The sequence below is a fragment of the Crotalus tigris genome, unplaced genomic scaffold, assembly GCF_016545835.1.
Source record: "Crotalus tigris isolate CLP2741 ecotype Arizona unplaced genomic scaffold, ASM1654583v1 scf7180000023617.9722795, whole genome shotgun sequence".
In the NCBI taxonomy this organism is placed as follows: domain Eukaryota; kingdom Metazoa; phylum Chordata; class Lepidosauria; order Squamata; family Viperidae; genus Crotalus; species Crotalus tigris.
In genome coordinates this window covers 3,522,706-3,536,875 of record NW_024100081.1, presented here as the reverse complement: position 1 = coordinate 3,536,875, position 14,170 = coordinate 3,522,706, and the positions used below count along the sequence as shown (strand labels likewise).

The window sequence follows — 14,170 nt, the reverse complement described above, 5'->3', positions numbered from 1 at the left end:
GAAAGGTTTTTCCGCAGACCATAAGAGGTGTGGTTTTGAATACTGCCTGCATCCTGAGGATGGAGTTCTGCTTGTTTGTGCGGCCCGCTTGTTGGGATGCTGTGGACCACTGCTGGTCCACGGACCAGCAGTTGGGGACCCCTGCTGTAGCTCACTCAGTTTTAGATCGATTTCAAATCCTAGGATATAGGCTAAGGAAAACAGCTTAAAGGTTGTTTTTAACATAAAGCAATGTGGAGAATGATGGACAATGTCAACATCTTCCTCTCCTTCCTCTATTCTAGATAAAATTTACTATGGTTGTGCAGTGCTTATGACTCCAAGGCAAAAAGATGCTTTAGAGTCTCCCAGAGGCATCAGTTTGCAGCTCCTTAAAGCAGCTACATTTTTTTCCGGGATCATGCAGTTGCCCTCTGGGTCTCTTTTTGCCTTTGAATTCAAAGCACTGTGCAGCCCTAAAATTTACTATTTAAGAGCCATTTGGCAAAAACAAATTGAAAGCCCTGGATCAGCTATTATTATATGAGGTTTCAAGATATTTTACACAATTGAGGTCCACTTAACATTTTTCTTCGACTGACTTAAATTTGTTACAGATTTGGTTTCATCTTAGCATATACAGCATAAGAATATTTTCAAACACATATGCAATATTGGATTTCCTAGGGTAGGAAGTGTCAAGCAGGCTGAAAGAAATAATGGGACAAACTGACAGATGGAAGCAACAAGTACAATGTAAAAATGATGAATGCATTTGTCTTATTTCTTATAATTGGGAGAATGCTCCATTTGCTAGGAATTGTAGGGAAATAGTACACAAAAACTGTGCTTACAATATTATTGAAAAGCATTGCTAGTATTGACAGTGTTATATAATCCTAGTAATATATTGCTGCAGGGAGATAACCTAGAGTATTTTTAAATACTTAAGATTTTGATTAATCAATGGGAAGTCTAAATAGAACAAATTATATTAAACAGGCATTAAACACAAGGATATTAGTGTGTTCCATGGATCCATATTACAAAAAAAAGGTAGTAGTTTCAGCACTAGACAGTGTTTATTAAAAGTTTTGCCAAGCCATAACCATATTACCAGCATTATCTAGCAATGCTGGGTTCAGTCACGTTTCCGGAAGCTTTCTAAAATTCTAAACACAACTGATGAAATTAGGCTGACACTATCAATTACAAGCATAGATCACAAGTTACATCCAGCCATCAGTTACTTCTTGAATTTCACTTTTTGAAGTCTGGTTTGTCAACTAATCACACTGTGAACACTATAAAGCTAGTCCTCAACTTACAACAGTTCATTTAGTGACTGTTTGAAGTTACAACAGCACTGAACAAAGTGACTTATGATCGTTTTTCACAATTACGATTGCTGCAGGATCCCCTTGGTCACCTGACCAAAATTCAGAAACTTGGTAACTTATTCATATTTATGATGGTCGCAGTGTCCCATGGTCATACGATCACCTTTTACGACCTTTTGACAAGCAAAGTCAACGGGGAAGCCAGATTCACTTAAAAACTATGTTATTAACTTAACAACTGCAATGATTCGCTTAACAACTATGGCAAGAAAGGTCGTAAAATGAGGCAAAACTAACTTAACAAATGTTTCTCTTAGCAACATAAATTTCAGGCTCAACTGTGTTGTAACTACTGTAAACCTGTAGTCTGAATTAAACTTGGAAGAAATAGTGATATGCTTTTCTTTTAATATAACTATGATCTATAATGACGAATTTCTGTTGACCAGAAGCCAAATTAATTTGCAGAAACCCAAGCAGTCTCTTTCAGCTTGCAATGGGGGCATTCCTGGAGAAACCTACCATAATAACTTGGGCTTCCTTATCAAACAGTCACTTGCTTTGAAGGATTTGAATACTGTGATAAGTAAGGAAACTATTACAAAGTGTACAACTTGTTTGTGCTATGAAAGATAAGGCATAATCACTTCGACTGCTGAAGCAAGAGAGAGAGGGGAGGAGGAAAGGAGGGAGGGAGGGAGGAAGGAAGAGGGAGACATAGAGATATAAATTTATATGGAACCTGTGATGCCAAAAGCAGGCAAACTAATGACGAGATCAGCAAACTGATATATGTTCACTATTCAGTTACTGAGAAAATGGCAAAACTACAGAACCTAGGGCAGGTTTCAGGAATAAAAGGAATTATTTCAGTCACCTGCTGCTTTATATCACAATAGCATCTCTTTCATGTTCTGTGGCATATAATCCTGTGTTGTTCTGGGAATCTTCTCTGAAACGGAGTTGTAAGGAGTTCATATTTCATAAGGGAATACTATGATCTCCTGAATACAGACATCTGTCATTTCCTCATTATGGATTTTTGAAAAAGCTCCTGAAAAGATCTAAGCCGGGTCTTCTCTTCCTCCTTTTGTTTGCTCCAACTCCAATTATCTTTGCATTATAATTGTCGTCAATGACAGAATAAAACCAGCTTGTTAATAGTAAGCACCATGTGGATTCCTAACAAGGTCAAGATGGCGTTAACATATATAATAAAATTAAAAACAGCAAAGCTTCCATGACTGAATTGAAATCCTTGCTGTCTCATGCTGGGACTGTAAAAACTGGGATTAGACAGTATTCCAAATAAAAGCTGAAGTTTTGAAGCGCTTTTGTCCACTACTGTTCAAATTTTCAAAGAAGCAAAATATTTCAAGATTTAGTTTTGAAAAAAAAAAAGGCTTGGTGTTTATCAATCACTCTCAGCAAAAGAAGGGTACCTGTCAGTGGACAGACAGAAGGCCATTTGCCTCACAGTCTTCAGCATGGCCACAAAAACTGGTCTAAAGAGAGGAGGGAATCCTCCAAATTAGATTTGGAGACCACGAGCTATAGAATATGAAGGCCATATCTTACACGGGATTTATAAACATGATAAATACTGGAAGTATATTTTTTATTTGTAGCAAATTTCTTCTTCAGTAGAAATTAACTATCTACTGAGGAAGCAACTTAACTGAAAACTTGATAAAATGTTATTTTACAACACTAGATTTAAAAGGGATGTTTTAATTTCTTAAACAAAATAAGCCTGGAAATAAATCTGTCACTGATATAATCAGATGAAAATGATCAAATTAGTTAGTCAATATTCACAAAAATACTGAAGTTTATAGATCTTTGTTTTTATCAATGAAATGCTCCTTCTGTAGATATGTGTGACCATCTTGCAGATTTTAATCCACCTGCTCCACAATTACTACTTTATATACAGAATCAAGTAATATGCAAAATAATTGGGGATCACTATACAAAAATAGGATTTTATGGTACAGTAATTTGAAGTGCACTTATTCTGCTGAGTAATTAATTATAAAGAGATAGTTATACTCAAACAACGTAAGCAAACCTTGCCAATTCTGATTTCCAAAAGTACATCTGCCATTATTTCCCAAGGAAGGATATTTTTTTATCCAGCTACATTTAGAAGACTTTTATAGAAATTAAACACTTTGATGGCTTTTATTCCTTGTTTTAAAAGCACTAATATCCTATTAACAAGACTCTATATTATTGTATCATCTTACAGAAAATACTGCTCTACCCGCTTTCCTTTCATGTTGTAGCTTGGAAATATCTATTTTCTGGTACCTGAAACCAAGCCTCTGATCCATTTTAAACTCAAGTAGATGATTTATTTTAACCTGGATTACAAACACAATTTCTTTCTCCTCATCCACCAGAGTGCATGGAAAAGGTTAGAGATCAATTTGAATACACAGAAATCGTGGTCTGTAAAAGCAGTACTCAACTCTGGAGAAAAATGTGAAAGATATTCATAATATCCTCATAAAGCTCAAGAGACCCAACATATATTATACTACATAAAGATGGCAAAATTGAAAGAGACAGATTTTTTTATCTCTGTTTAAATTAGTATCTTAGACAGTGATTAGCCAATATTAATTTGGGTTTAGGAAACCACACCAATGGAGGAAATTAATTAACTTGAGATACCATGGCATTGTTCAGATACAGGAAGGACCATTGCTAAAACACAGCAGAACTGTTTTCCAGAATTAAAGCCCTAAATTAGTTTATATAAATCAAAAGAAATGGCAATGTGCTACAATTTATTTAACCATGGTTCATGGAATATGTCAAAATGACTGCCTTCACAAAACACAATAAGCCAAAACCAAATATGGTTTAGTTGCTACCTGATACCCATCTGCCCTGGGCAGAGGTTTGGACTTGTAAAGACCTCCAAGATCCCTTCAAGCTGTATGATTCTATAGTTCTATGTTAATAGAGAAGATTGTCCTAAGAGAACAGATATAGTCCTCTGCCAAATAAAATTTCCTGATGGAGCATCCCTTATCATGGCATCTCTAATTCAAAATTCCTAATTAAAGTAGGTGGGTTACTACATTAATTAGGAATTTTGAATTAGAAGTGCCATGAGAAGGGATGCTCCATCAGGAATTTTTATTTGACAAAGGACTAAATCTGTTTTCTTCAAAGTGCATGAGGTCAATCTTGAATAACTACTCATTCAGTAACTGTTCAAAGTTACAAGGGTGCTGAACAAGGGGAACTTATGACTGTCATGTGATCGCAATTGGGTGCTCAACAACTGGCCCATAATTATGACAGTTGCAGCATCCTGCAGTCATCATTTGCAACCTTCACTGTTGGCTTCCAGCAATGTCAATGGAGAAGCTAGCAGGAGGTTGCAAATGGTGCTCATGTGACCACAGGATATTGCAACTGCATGGAATTCACATAACCACCACAAGTGAGATTGCCACAGCTGCCATCATGTCGGCACAATCACAGGAAGTTCTGCATTACAATCACATTGTTGAACAACAGAATTGCCGGTCCCATAGTTAAGCAAGGACTACTTTCCTTTTGGACTATAGCTAGAGGACTAAACAGTTCTCTTTAGATATTTTCTTTTTGGACTGTAGCTAAATCATCAATGTTCTTCTGTTAAATTATAACACAGGAGGTACACTTGAGGTATAAGGTGTCACTGTAAGAAACTGAAAAGCTGGTGAAGGGATGATATGCAAATATGGAACCATATTCAGTGGGGAACGGATACAACTTCAAATGCTTGTGTGTGTAGGATAAACAAAGCTGAAAACAATACCTGGTATCTGTGCAAGACATGTTCAGCTGACTAACTTGGAGGAGTCTTTCACACGGCAACAGATGTTCTCGGGCAAATGAGTTTCCTGAGTGGGAAAGCAGGTTCTGTCTACACACAGGCCCCAAACTATTTGCCATCTCCATGTCCATCACGTTATTCTCAGAGATCAAATTATAATGGCTGTAACCACCATTCACTGTTAAAAGAAGAAGAAGTGAAAGAGAAAAATAAGTATGAACTCTTCACTAAAAGAGCTGAAGTATCTCTCATTGTTTCCCCTGGACCATATTACACCTGCTTTTGACAACCGGTTTCATGAAATCAGGAGACAAAACAAAAGATTCAGATTAATCATGATTCAGTTCCAAAAGAACGATCTACCCCAGTGGTGGCGAACCTATGGCACGGGTGCCAGAGGCGGCACTAGGAGCCCTCTCTGTGGGCACACATGCCATTGCTCCAGCCTTGCTTCCCCCTGCGCCCCCCTCCTCTTCAGCAGCCCCCCTAAAGGAGAGTCGCCCTCGAGCGTGGCCCACATGGAGCAGCGCAGCCAAGGATATGGCAGCCAGGCAGCATACACAAGACTCTGCCCTCACACCCCATCATGCAGTTGATGCTGCAGGGCACGGGCAGAGAGTGTGGCCGCCATAGCACTGCCTGGGCAATCTGCAGCGGGCTGTGGAGGCAGTGAGTGATCTGTGGGCAGGCGGGGTGGTGGATGGGGGGCAGAGTGGGGGCGGGGCAGAGGAGTAGAATAGGGGCGGGGCCAGTTTTTGGGCACTTGGTCTCTAAAACATTCGCCATCATTGATCTACCCTGACTGATTATTATTGATTTCCCCAGATAGTATTAACAGTTTTAATAGGATTCTTTTCAAAAGAAATGAGCACACTACTCTGCATCAATGTTTTCTTTTTTTTTATTTTGAACTGTTTTTTTCCAGACAACTAACAGTAAAAATTAAAAGCACAGACATCTTGTGAAAACAATCCAAATCAAGTATCAATTAATGCAATATAAAAAAGCCTACTGAAATAGAAAATCTTGATTCCTTCCCTAAATTAGTGGAATAAAGATTGAAAGAAATTCCCTATGTCTAAAATTCTCTGTCCTTTGGGCCCAACAAACCAACCTCAGAAAGTGAAAGCTATCTCTGTGATTCTTGCATAGAAGATAAGAGGGTTGAAAGCTCAAATCCAGAAAAAGTATTTTAGAATTTCACTTGCTACCCAATATACTCTGCACAGGATCTAAAAATTATGATGATTTTAGAATCTGACAACTATCCCTCTTTATTAGTAGCTAATATTTGTTTGTTTGCTTGCTTGTTAAATTTACTTCCCACCAATCTTACCATGGGGCTACTCTAGTCGGCTTACTATAATAAAAAGGACAAAAAATGAAATCAATGTCAACAGAAGTAAAATAATAGAAAATAAAAATAAAACAAAATATTGTCTTCTCACCTACATGTTAGTTTATTAGACTCTAATAATGAAAAAAAAAACTGACCAAAAAGATAAACCATATTTTTAAAAAGTATTTCAAAATATTTACTTTATACCAATATTAATTAGAAGAAAACTAATTAAGAAAAAAAGAAAGTCAACTTAAAATACTTTTTGACTTAAACAAGAATTTTATTTGTTTCCAGGTTAATAATAATAAGTTTCTTAATCACAGCTACAAATGACATGGGGAATTGTACAGCTTTGGAGCTAAGTTCTTTTTTTAAAAGTTTCAAGAGAGCAGCTTTTAAATTATATACTAACTAAAGTGCACTAACACATAAATCAATATTTATTATAGGCATAGACTAGCACAATAACAGACAGAAAAGAATTCTATTCCAATATCTGATTCTATTTGAAGAAAATCATAGTAATTTCTAATTTTATATTAATGTTAGGTTTTATACATTAGCAAAATCAAATAGATCTTTTCAATATCCATCTATATAGAATTTATGTTTGTATATTCTAGACCAGTGGTTCTCAACCTGTGGGTCGGGATCCCATTTGGGGTCGAACGACCATTTCACGGGGGTCGCCAAATAAGGCTGTCCGCCATTTTTTTCCTTTTCTTTGGCCACGCCCCTGGCACCCGGTGATGTATAAGTGATTGGGGGTCACCACAACATGGGGAACTGTATTATGGGGTCGCAGCATTAGAAAGGTTGAGAACCACTGTTCTAGACTAATTCTATTCTATTGGAGTAACTAGAGTAATTTACTTTTTTTGCTTAAATAACTTTATTAGATTTTCAAATAAAAACTAATACAAACTAATAATTAAAATAAAAGAAAGAATAAAGAATGAAAAGTAAAGCCAAAAGTGCAGAAACAAAAAGAAATACAAGGAAATGACTTCTAATTTTCTTTTACAGTAGACATTACCATAACTTTCATTTTGCTATTGTCTACCATTTGTTATAATTAACAAATCCACCTCATAATTTTATTTTTTTCTGTTTCATGCAAAAAAATCTAAAAGGGTTTCCAAGGAACCTTAAAATCAACCAATGTCTTTTCTCTAATCAAAATTGTCAATATTGCTATCTCAGTCAGCTCCTTTAACTCAATATTCACTCTTTCATTGTGGATTAGTGTCACATCTTTCCATCGATGTGCATACAAAAGTCTCACCCCTGTTGTTATATACAAAAACAAGGTTCTGTGAGTATTTTTCCAACTGTTTGCCCAGCAGTCCCAAAAGGAATATCTCTGGTGTCAACTGTAAGCTGTATTAATCTTTAAGATCTTCTAAGTTAATATACATATTTGAATCCAAAATTTTAGCTGTTCTATTTGTCCATTAGGAATGATAACGTTCTATCTTGTTGTTCACATTTCCAATATACATGTTGTCTAAGATGTAGAAATGTACTTCATGTGAATAAATTACCTCCTTCATATATTCACATAGTACTGAAAGATTACTGTGACTTTGTATTTTCAGTCCCATTATTGATTCTGAAATCTGATTTTATCACTGCTAATATACGGTACTATAGCTTCCTAGGGATGTAGTGTCCAATTTTTGATTAAATCTAATCAATTTTGAACCAAATTTATATCACCTGTTCCTCTGAGCAAGACTGCTGCACAATAACTGCAACCATTAGCTTCATCATGTAATTTTAACTCAAGAAATTAAAACACTGTTGACCCTACTGGTAACTAAGAATATAATGAAGTTATTGAATAAATAGTTACAACTAGCCAGCTTTCACATTTAAAGGAAAGGTACTCTCATGCAAAAAAATGTGAGTCTGGATAAATAAATCCAATCAACTCACAACAGGATAAATGCAGGGGACTTTCAGATTCCTAAAAAATGTTCTCAGTGTTGCAATGCAGATTACTGTCATCAGATCTGCCCTCTGACTGGTATTCTTCCACTTATAATTATTACTCTCTCTGCTGTGATGAAGCCATTACTTTGTACTTCATTCCCTTTCTGTTTCAACACTACCTTCTGATTCCTTATTTGTAGAAACAGTTCTTTCTATTCCTGGGTCTGTCTTCAAATTAAAATGGCTAATGGTAGTGTTTCAAGATAGTCTTCAACTTATGACTGGTCACTTAACAACCAGTCAAAGTTATGATGGACCCTGGGGGATACTTATGATCCACATTCAAAGTTCATAGGGTCAGATGATCATATTTCAATGCAGTCAGCAACTACAAGCATTTACAACCATTTGCAGTGCCCCCCAGTTATGTGACCACATACTTAATGAAAAGAAGGACATGGGGTGACATAATAGCAGTGTTCCAATATCTCAGGGGCTGTCAAAAAGAAGAGGGAGTCAAGCTATTCTCCTGAAGGCAGGACAAAAAGCAATGGATGGAAACTAATAAAGGAGAGAAGCAACTGAGAAGCTAAGAAGAAGTTTCCAGACAGTGAGAACAATTAAATCAGTGGAACAACTTGCCTTCAGAAGTTATGAATGCTCCAACACTGGATGTTTTTAAGAGATTGGACAACTATTTGTCTGAAATGGTATAGGACAGGGATAGGCAACCCAAAACACTTAAAGAGCCACTTGGACCCGTTTCCCACCAAAAACAAAACACTGGGAGCCGCAAAACCATTTTGATATCTAAAATGAAGATAACACTGCATATATCCTTTTTTACCTTTATTATAGGTGTGTGTGTGTGTGTGTGTGTGTGTGTATGTGTGTGTATATATGTATATATATGTATGTATGTGTGTATACACACACACACACACACACACACACACACACACATACACACACAGGTAAAAAAGGATATATGCAGTGTTATCTTCATTTTAGATGTCAAAAGGGTCTCTCTCTCCCTCCCTCTCTATCTGCCCTTGGTCTGCCACTCCTCTTCCCCCACTCTCTCTCCCTCTCTCTCTCTTTCTCTCTCTCTCTTTCTCCCCCCCCTCCTGTCTGCTGCTCACCTGGCAAGCTTCAAGCTGTTGTCCAACAACCTCCGGGGTAGGCAACCTCGTCTCTTTTATGACTCATGGACTTCAACTCCCAGAATTCCTGAGCCAGTCTAGCTGGGCTAGCTAGCTCTCTCCTGCCCTTCCTGCTTCCTGCAGAGACGCAGCAAAGAGAAGAGCTCCGCCCAGTAAGCTTTTCAGCTCCTCGGAGAACACTGTGAGTGCACTCTCTTTTTTTTATACACACACACACACACACACACACACACACACACAGAGAGAGAGAGAGAGAGAGAGAGAGAGAGAGAGAGAGAGAGAGAAGCGCAATTCCTCTCTCTGTCTCTGTCTCTCTCTGCAAAGGCAGAGGAGGCTGGGAGCCGCATGGGAAGGCTCAAAGAGCCGCATGCGGCTCCGGAGCCGCAGGTTGCCGACCTGTGGTATAGGATTTCCTGCCTAAGCAGGGGGTTGGACTAGAAAACCTCCAAGATTCCTTCTAATTTTCTTATTCTGTATTCTATTCTATAGTTTTGCTGAAAACAGCTTTACTTAACAGCCGCAGTATTTGCTTAGTAGGCACCATAAAAAAAGTTTGTAAAATCAGGTCGTCACATGGATGACCCGACTGATGACCATCACAACATATGATTAGAAAGGGCAGGTTCTGTTGCAACTGTAATTCAAGGACTATTTATATATTTTTTTTAAATATATGTAGCATATTAAGTGAAATGTTTTTTTATTATTTTTAGACAATAATTTCTTTGTTGTACATATAAATGTAATACTAGAGAGATATTCAAACCTCAAAATTCATTGTACTGTATTAAATTTAAAACCAATTACATGTGCTCAAAGTCTACCCAGTTCCCTAATTATATAACATGTAAATTAGCATGATTTTAACAATATTACAAAATTGATTATACCCTGGGTTTAAGACCCTCAATTTCGCCAAGATTAAATGAAAACAGCTATCCAATAAATGTGCCGAAGTACAAAAAAAAGTCACCAATGGAACTTTACAGTGAAATTGCAAAGGCTGGATGGAAAGGGTAACCAACTCAAACAGAGTTTGTATTTCAGGAATTTACCCAATTAGGAACAATGAACAAATAGTGGTAATGACACTTAAAAGTAATGACTCACATTCCAAACAAAGATGGGTTTGAAATAGTTGCCTAACACACTGAACTATCCCTAGAGGCTTTGTGGCTTTTGTGACATCTGCCAAAGTAAGTCATTTGCTTACTCTTGCTATTTTGAGACATCGTAACACAATGCACCTACATGTCTAAAGATAACTACTTTTTAACTGGCAGCTACTAGTGAGGCATCCTTTCAGAACATTACATGAGTCTGATTTGAAATAAATTAAATCATCCATCAGAGCAATCAGCACCTGTCTTGCTCTTACATTTCCAGTTTGTCTTTCCACAACAGACAAGTACCTATTTATTAGTCTAAGAGAAATGAAATTTTCCTTTCTTAAAAAAGACTCCTTTGCAGTAAGACTGTTTATAAACCATGCAGATAGTGCATTCCTGGCTAGTTAGGATAGGTGAATAGCTATTTTGGGGTGAAGTCATAAATTATATACACCACAGAGCTGGATACACACACAGCCTTTCCACATAATGTCAAAACAAAAACTGGTAAAATGGCATAAGACATTTCTTTTACGGGAGGCAACCCTTCTGAATAAAATGCTAAATTTAAATAACAGCGATGATAAATACAGATTTGAATAACAACCATTTTTTGAGTTTATGATATAAAAAGGAGTAAATGAGATGGCAATATTTTGATGAAGAATGAGCCTTTGTATAGAATTTGGTGGAAGAAGGGGAAAGGAATTCCAAAATGAAATAATATTTTCAACGTGGACATTAAACACCATTTTTACAGATGCAACTACTCTGTAGTTCAGTGATCTCTGTTTGCCATTAATGATATGTCAATGAAATCATGTGTCTGTGCATTAATTAATGATTTTCAGTAAGGATTCATGGCAACCTAAGAATTTCTGAAGGAGAAGAAACAGCATTGTGGTAAGATCAAGAATATGGTGGGTGGCAATATGAATACTGGGATGAAATCTACCCAGAATAATTTATTGTATTTTGAGAGAAGGTGATAAATTACTAAAATTGTTTATACTTATTGTGATGAGCAGCATTTCTTTGTATATTTTTCTTTTTATTTACTGTATTCTTATTTATTTCTATTTCTTTTTTCTGCACTGCCTAAACTTTTTTTAGTTTAGTTTGTATTAGTTTTTAGTATGTTTACTAAAAATGTTTTAGTAAACTACTATTTATATGTGTGTGTTAATTTTCTGTTATTCAAGATTTTAAATTAAACATCACTGATTACCATCTAATAATTCAGAAGAAAATTAAATAAGTTGTTCAGTATCAGTCTGTAAAATCCTGCAAAAATTTGTTTTATTAGTTTGTTAATTTTTCAAAGCACTAGGATATGCATATATGATGCTGTAACTACAATGTCATTTAGTCAACAAAACACCCAACATATTCAAAATACGTTCCTTTACCCCCTGCAACATCCCCTTCCTCAACTTAAATTGGCACATCTATCTAGAAAAATGAACAATAAACCTTAAAATAAAAAATAGGAAATTAATAACCTTCAGCACTTCCAAACTTTTAAGCTTGAACATATAGTACCAAAGTCACTTAAACTCTCTCTCTCTCTCCTCTCTCTCTCTCTCTCTCTTCCCTCCCCTCCCTCCCTCCCTCCCTCTCTCTTGAACACCAAGATGGCAAACGTATGGCTCCCCCATTAAGCTCCCAGTATACATCATCACTGATCATGCTGGCTGAGGTCATCTGGACATATAGTCCCTCTATCTGGAGTACCATAAATACTTTCACAAGCTTCAAGTGCTCCAGAAAAGCGGCTACTGTGGCTATAGAGCAGAGATGTCAAACATAAGGCCCGGGGGCCGGATGTAGCCCACGAAGTAGTTTCATGTGGCCCGTGAAGCCATCCTGGAAACAGTGAGGGAACTGCCCCTGCTGCCTTGGCCCTGGCCCAGGCCGGCCGGGAGCCAATGTACATTCAGTCTTAGCTCCACAAGGCTGTCCAGAAACAGCAAGGAACCAGCCCTGCTGTTTTGGCCCCGCCTCCTGGGTGCATGCTGGAGAGGTGTCACCCTTTGTGAGGAATGAAGAAATGCACCATGCCTTGGCGTTTGCCCTGGTCCCACCCCCTTCTGCCAGAGACCCTCAGATCTGTCCCACTCCTGCCCAGGCTCCCACAGACACCCTTGATGCGAACGATGTAGAGCTGGCCACACTCCATCCATGCCCACCCAGTAGGCCACACCCACCCTGGCCACACCCACCCAGCCCCCCGAGGGCAACCGCAATGCTGATGCGGCCCTCAATGAAATTGAGTTTGATACCCCTGCTATAGAGAGAAGGAACAATTGATGGAATTATATGGGGTATACCTGTATAGCAATAGAGAATAATCTGGTTACCCAGAGTTTATTTTATTGAACAAAGTGAGACAGTCTCCTTAAACATCAGATTTCTGAAAGAGTGTATCATTTAGTTGTACATTATTTAATTTATTGCACTTCTGTATGGCTAGATAATTCCATCCTTGGCTGTCAGAATAACTTGGCTAATATTGCATGCAATGAACACCAAATTGGGTGTGCATGTCTATCAGATTGCAGAGTGCAGTTTCAAGAACTGCTTCAAGAACTGATACAATATGTAATAGTGCCGAATATCTGTAGCTCGGGTGTAGGATAAGGGTGAAGGTTCGTTCTCCGAGCTTGTGGGTTGGTTTCCAAATGTTTCGCTACCAGGCTAGGTCACCTCTAGGTAACTGATACGATATCTTTAGCCAACTACCCGTATCATTGGTAAACATTAAGATGTGGTCCAAATGCCATTATTGCTACTTGGATCCAAATCCCATTTTTTAAGAATGAATTATCCCTAATTTATGTATCTGAAATGATTCTGACATTAGTTTGTTAAATTAAGAATTATATCTTTTTTTAAAATGTTGTTTCCAGTCAGAGGTTGCTGTCTTACAGAACAAAAAACAATTGTTTCTATCACATTATTGTTTCTATGAACATTATTTATCAAGCAGAAAAATCAGATAGATCAGCCACTACAGATGTTGGGAAACCACCCCAAGCCCTGACACAGAAGGAAATTGGGATGGGAAGCATACAGGCCATATCTTTAAAATGTAGAAAAAAAAGAAGTTGAAAGAAGCAGAACTTCTCTTTTGGGACACGTTTCTGAGCATAGTCTGACACTGAGCAGAAAAAAGACGACAACAGTTTCACTTTGAAATTACTGCCAAATAATGGTAAGAACACTGTATGTTCTTTCTAAAGAAAACAACATCCAATTGTTCTCTTGCTATAGAATATGTACACTGGCAGGAAAGGGGGCTGTTCCTTAATGTCAGTTGAACAACTGGAAACAATATTCTAGCCATATATTTGGAGGAAGAGCAGACCTCTGATTATACCTCTCAACTCCTAGATTCTAGAATTAGGAATAGAAGTGAATTGCAGTTTTGTGCAAGCCACTTTCCATTAATCCCTGTTGTTGGC

At 37.4% G+C, this 14,170-nt stretch overlaps 1 protein-coding gene across 1 annotated transcript in view; it reads right to left on the bottom strand.

Moving 5' to 3' along the window:
• GLIS1 (GLIS family zinc finger 1) overlaps window positions 1-14,170 on the bottom strand; it is a 235,904-nt gene that overhangs the window by 141,232 nt on the left and 80,502 nt on the right. The window contains exon 2 of the mRNA XM_039320006.1: window positions 5,140-5,335. Within this exon, the coding sequence (XP_039175940.1) occupies window positions 5,140-5,288 (149 nt within the window). The 5' untranslated portion in view covers window positions 5,289-5,335. The remainder of the gene's footprint in view (window positions 1-5,139; window positions 5,336-14,170) is intronic.